Raw genomic sequence first — 6,832 nt, forward strand, 5'->3', positions numbered from 1 at the left:
AAATTTAAGTATAGTTGGTATACACTATTACATTAGTTTCAGGTGTGGAATATAGTGATTCAACATTTATATACCTTACAATGGGATCACCACACTGTCTAGTAAGGATTTTTTTTTTAAGGCCGAATATTATTCCATTGTGTATATATATATATACAATTTCTTTATCCATTCATATGTCAGTGGACATTTAGGTTGCATCTGTGTCTTGGTTGTTGTGAAACACTGCTGCAGTGTACATGGTAGTATGCACTAACCCCCTGATTTCAGACTTTTGGCTTCCAGAGTTTTGAGACTAGATTTCTATCATTTTAAACCACCATGTTTGTAGTACTTTGTTCCGGCAGCCCTGGCAAATAAGCACAGGGGAGATTAATGGTGAAGAGAAGCAGGTGATATGGATAGGGATAATGTCCTTCACAAGGTGATATGGAGCCATTTCCAAGGTACCCGGGGAGGGACTGGCCTTTGATAGCATCAGGGCCACCCTTTTCCACTGAAATAAGTATAAGATGATTCAGGGCAGATCTAAACAAGAGTTTATACAGAAGCTTTGGACAATAAAGAATGCCTGAAACAGCCTTTGTAATAGATTCTCTGTCCCTTTGACTATTACGCAGTATGAAGCCTACATGCTAAAGTCACTAGTCTTCCTCTAAGCATACAAAAACCAACCTGTGAAACTTAAAAACAGCAATTCTCTGCCTTCTGAAAAAAGTTTAAGAACAAAGAGGCAAGTCTTACCAACAGGAATGGAACCAAGTGCTGAGCCAATGATTCAAACAGAACCAACCACCAGATAAAAAGCCTGGGAATCCAAATTCAGGAAGCTCCTTACCTTGAGCTGCTGTTGGAGTTCACTGTTCAACCGAGCCAGCACTGCATTTGCCTCTTTATTTTTGCGGATAGCAGTTTGAATAGCCTTCTTCTGCTTGGAAGACTGTCTACAAAAAAGTACAAACAATGGAGTGAAACAGAACTTAGAGGTCTGGACCCTGAACCCCTGCCAGAAATCTCTGATTCATAAGAGGAGCTAAATTAACAAGGGACTAACGTCATAGGGCTCCAAAAATAAAATCACATATTCACAAGCAGGCAGGCAGGCAGGCAGGCACACACCAAATGAATCAAACTTGTTGGGATGAATTATTTACACCTGAAGTAACTCCTATTTTATAACTTGAAGCTGTGAATTGGGCCTTTTCAAACACTTTGTGTTCCATTTATTCCAAGACATTTAAATAAGTGTTTCTCCCTGACAAACCATATTAACTGGAATGCCCATTTTGTGTAAGCATCGATGGCATTTAAAAGACCTGCAGGTGGCCCCTGTGGACAAATATGAAGGAAAAAAATAGGACATTCTCTTTAGTAAAGATCCTACATTAATTTGGCCAGCCCACATGACTCTCCTTTATTTCCTATTAGTCATGAATACCAGAGGCAGTATTTGTGTAAGCACATGCATATATATCTGTAGCACTTGAGAAATACACAAAAATGTTTTAATGCCAGTATTCCCAAATTAAGTCAATAGTAAATACACAGAACAGGTATAACTAGGGTACCATATGTCTCACTTTGCCTATTACAGTCTCTGCTTACACTGCTTGTCCAGCCCTAATTATTCTAGCACCTTCTTTCCCTCTTTACACTATCCACAGTTGGGATAATAAATCAACATGGTTGTATAACCTACAACTTTATATCTCACAGCAAGAAATACCGAATTCTCAAAGCAAAATGGCAATTTCAGTTCCCCTAGAAAAACAAACATTTGTAATCACTGGGAGATGGGTTCTAGGCCAGAGCACCTGAACTAAAATGCACTGTGATCGCTGAAGAGATCTGATTAACAACCACTGAGAATTTGCTCTATGCTAGCCACGCTGCTAATCTGTAGAAGGCATACATATTCCCTTCCTCAACAAATTTAAAGGTTTTTTTAACCCATAAATATGCAGGGAAGGAGCTTCGAAATCTACTTTTAAAAATCTATAGATTGGATTTCTGGTTTCAGGCCAAGATGGAGTAGACACATTTCTCTCTATTCCTCCCACTAAGTATATACAGCTAAAACTCCGGACATATGTATGTATAAAACAAACATACGATGACTCCAAAAAGTGGATTGAGAAAGGCAAACCAGCTAGGGAACTCAGTATCCAGGGAAACATATAGCAGTGAATGCTTTGGTTTTTGTTGTTGTTGCTGTTGCTGTTGTTCTTTGTTTTTTTGCTTCATAGATCCCAGACCAGATAGTGGAGAAGTTGGCAATCCATAAATGCCAATGAGGGCAGACCAAAAAAGCACCCCCAAAATCCTGCCTTCTCCACTCATAGTAAGGGGCAGTCTAGTGAAATTATGAAATTATTCCTAGATAGAAATTAGATACAATATCCCTCCTGAATATAGATGCAAAATCTTCAACAAAATGTTAGCAAATAGAATTCATGACATATAAAAAGAATTATATGCCATGACCAAGAGGAGTTTATCCTTATTCCAAGGATGCAAGATGAATTCGATATTTAAAAATCAATCAATGTAATTCACCATCTTAATAGCTGAAAGAAAAATCACATGACCCATATCAGTTAATGTAGAAAAAGTACCTGATAAAACTCAACATCTATTCATGATAAAAACTCAGAAAACTATGAAGAGAGGTGAACCTCCTCAATTTGATAAAGAACCTCTACAGAAAAAAAACTACAGCTAACATTAAACTTAATGGAAAACTGAATGTTTTCTTCTCTAAGATTAGGAAGAAGACAAGAATTTCTACTCTTATCACTATTTTCAACATAGTGCTGGAAGTCCTAGCCAGCACAATAACATGAGAAAAGGAAAATAAAGGTACATATCTTGTAAAGAAAGAAATGAAACTGTCCCTATTTGCAGATGGCATGATGGTCTATGAAGAAAATCCCAAAGAATCTACAAAAAAACGCCTAGAATAAGTTACTTCAGATGGATATAAATGATTTTATATCCATTAAATTGAAGATTAACATAAAAAAAACAATATTTTAATATACTAACAATGAGCACTTGGAAATGAGAATAAAAATTATACCATTTACAAAGACTCAAACTGAAATCCTTAGCTATATCAAAACATATACAGAATTTACATGCTGAAAACTATACAACGCTGATAAAAGAAATAAGATCTACATAAATGGAGAAATAGACCATGTTCCTGGATTAGAAGATTCAACATACTAAAGATGTCAACTCTCCTCAGATTGACATAAAAATTTAACAGAATTCCTAGGAAAATCTCAGCAAGATTTTTTTGTAGTTCTAGACAAAATTACTGTAAAATGTATATGGAAAGTCAGAGAAAACAAAATAACAAAGAATTTTGAAAAATAATAAAGTGGGAGAAAGAAGACATTATATATAGTATCAAGTAATCAAGACAATAATCATGACTGTGTGGTACTGGCAGAGGGAAAGACACAGAGATCAATGGAAGAGGCTAGAGAACTCAGAAATAGATTCACACTAATATAGCCAACTTATTTTTGACAGAGGTACAAAAGCAAGCAACAGTGCTGAAGCAATTCAACATATATAGGCAAAAAAAAAAAAAAAGAACCTTGCTCCACACCTCACATCTTATATAAAAACTAACACAAAATGGATGACCAACTTCAATGTAAATTTAAAAGAGAAAATCTTCAGGACTTATGGCTTGATGAAGAGTTTGTTTGTTTGTTTGTTTTTGTTTTGATATGACAACAAAAGCACAATCCATAAAAGAAAAAGAAATCAGTAAGTTGGACGTCATCAAAATTTTAAACACTTTTGCTCTGCGAAAGACTCCATTAAGATGATGAAAATACAGGCTACAGACTGAAAGAAAATATTTGCAAACCACGGGCATGACATTGATTTGTATTTAGAATATATAAAGAACTCTCAAATTCAACAGTAAAAATAAACAATTCAGTTAGTAAAAGGACATAAAGAGACATGTCACCAAAGAAGATATATGATGGTACACACATGCATGAAAAAATGTTCAATATCACTGACTGTGAGGGAAATGTAAATTAAGATCACATTGGGATAGTACTACATACCCATTAGAATGGCTAAAATAAAATTTAAAAAATCACAGAACACACTGATGAGTGTCAAGACAGTGCAGAAGGTAGAAGCTGTGTTTGCCTCCTGTCGCGACCACATCTAAATCACAACAAAGCTACAGAACAACCATCACTGGGAGTCACTTGAGCTCTGGCTGAACAGTGGTCCTACAACTGGAGATATGCACAAAAGGTCACCTTGAGACTGGTAAGAAGATCAGAGACATGAAACGGGCTGGTCCCACAACCATGTACGGCATTGAGAGTTGGGAGGGTTACCTCAGCTGCAGAGGACCCCCTGGAGGAGTGAGGGTTCCCGGCTCCACTCTGGGCCCCAAGCTCAGGGTTTTAGTGCCGGGAAGAGAAGTCCCCATAACCTCTGGCTATGAAAACCAGCGGAGATTGTGGCTGAGACTGAGGGCAGCTGGAGTCACAGACATTCCTCTTAAAGGGCCAGCGCCCAGCCTAACTCACTGACAGACTCACTCACTCTGAGCTCCAGTGCTGGAGCAGCTACTCCAAAGGCACCAGTGACACACAGAGAGGAAATGACTTGTCTGGCTTCAGGGTGAGGGCTAGAGGGGCGGTTTTATCTCAGCCAGCCAGATAAACAGAAGGGCTGGCGGTATCCATTGTTTTTGTTGAGCCCTCCCCTCCTCGGTCTGCAGATGCTGGCAGCTGCCATATCTGAGTCACCATCAACCTGGATAACACAAGTCGCTCTGCCCAGGTGATTCTCTGATACTCCACCTCTCCCAACGTGCAGACCCACCCAAGCCACCTCCAGTGGCTTATTCCATACAAATGGTCTGTCTTGGCTCATGTTGTGGACTTTCCTAAAATCTCTCAAAGGCTCACAAAGCCCAGAGAAGCAGCATCTGGCCTCAGCATGCCCCATACCTCTTGCTGAACAGCCCCAAGTCTGGCACTAGTGGCAGCTGGCCTTGGTTTCTGGCTTGGCCTCTCAAAGCACCTATAAGCCCAGCATGGGTGGCAGCCATCTGTGGGTTGCTTGGTGACTCTTACTAGGTGGCCCCAGAAGTGCACAGGCTGTGGCTAAACTTGGCCTGCAGCTGGGCCCCTCCCAGGAGGCCCTTGGGCCAGCACACCCACTAGTACCAGAGTCAAAGCACCACCCAAGGCAGCATCTGAGCAGGACATACCCAAAGGGCAGACTGGGCAGGAACCAGAGCCCTGCTAAAGTGAATCCCACTCCATAAGGTCATCCCCTCACCGGCCAATCCTCACAGCCAATCAAACCAAAGGTCAATCCCTCCCATCGACATGCAAACAGCAATAAAGGCTCAATTACAACAGGAGGACACACAAAACCCACATAAGGGACACACCCTGAGCACCTGGCTCAGGTGAGCAGGGAAGACTGTGCCACTGGGCCCCACAGCACACCTATTACATTAAGCTAATCTACTAAGACCAGGAGACTTAAGAGCCCTATCTAATACATAGAAACAGACACAAGGAGGCAGCCAAAATGGGGAGACAAACATGTTCCACATGAAAGAACAGAACAAAGCTCCAGAAAAAAAATGGATACAAGCAATCTAGCAGATGTAGAGTTCAAAACACTGGTGATAAGGATGCTCAATGAACTTAGGGGAAGAGTAGTTGAACTCAGCGAGAACTTAAACAAAGAGATAGAAAACATAAAAATGGGGATGGAAACCATAAAAGTGAACCAGTCAGAAATGAAGAGTACGATATCAGAGATGAAGAGTACATTAGAGGGAATCAACAGATTAACAGACTGGATGAAGTGGAGGATTGAATCATCAATTTAGAGAATTGGGTAGCAGAAAATACCTAATCAGAACAGCACAAGAAAAAAGAATCCAAAAATATGAGGATAGTTGAAGGGACCTCTCGGACAACATCAAGCATACCAACATTCGCATCACAGGAGTAAGAGAAAAACGAGAAAGAGCAAGGAATTGAAAATCTATTTGAAGAAATAATGACCTAAAACATTCCTAACCTGGTTAAGGAAATAGGCATATAAGCCCAGGAAGCACAGAGTCTCAAACAAGATGAAACCAAAGAGGCTCACACAAAGACACATCATAATTCAAATGCCAAAGGTTAAATACAAAGAGAGAATCTTAAAAGTAGAAAGAGAAAAGCAATTAGTTACCTACAAGGGAACTCCCATAAGACCGTCAGCTGATTTCTCAACAGAAACATTGCAGGCCAGAAGGGATTGGCAGGAGATTTTCAGTGATACAAAGCAAGGACCTACAACCAAGATTACTCCACCCACATCATAATTCAAATGCCAAAGGTTAAATACAAAGAGAGAATCTTAAAAGTAGAAAGAGAAAAGCAATTAGTTACCTACAAGGGAACTCCCATAAGACCGTCAGCTGATTTCTCAACAGAAACATTGCAGGCCAGAAGGGATTGGCAGGAGATTTTCAGTGATACAAAGCAAGGACCTACAACCAAGATTACTCCACCCAGCAAAGCTATCACATTAAATCAATGGACAGGTAAAGAACTTCCCAGACAAGAAAAAACTAAAGGAATTCATTACCACCAGGTCAATATTACAGGAAATGTTGGAGGGACTTTTTTAAAAAGTAGAAAAATATGTATCAAAAATATGAATAATAAAATGGCAGTAAATACATATCTATCAATAGTAACTTAAAATGGAAAAAAGAATTAAATGCTCCATTCAAAAGATAGGGGGGCTGAATGGATAAGAAAACAAGTTC

General features: G+C 39.5%; 1 protein-coding gene across 1 annotated transcript in view; it reads right to left on the bottom strand.

The window, feature by feature from the left end:
• REPS2 (RALBP1 associated Eps domain containing 2) overlaps positions 1-6,832 on the bottom strand; it is a 133,669-nt gene that overhangs the window by 7,970 nt on the left and 118,867 nt on the right. The window contains exon 17 of the mRNA XM_025046608.1: positions 839-944. Within this exon, the coding sequence (XP_024902376.1) occupies positions 839-944 (106 nt within the window). The remainder of the gene's footprint in view (positions 1-838; positions 945-6,832) is intronic.

Source organism: Pteropus alecto, unplaced genomic scaffold (assembly GCF_000325575.1).
Source record: "Pteropus alecto unplaced genomic scaffold, ASM32557v1 scaffold23, whole genome shotgun sequence".
NCBI lineage: Eukaryota > Metazoa > Chordata > Mammalia > Chiroptera > Pteropodidae > Pteropus > Pteropus alecto.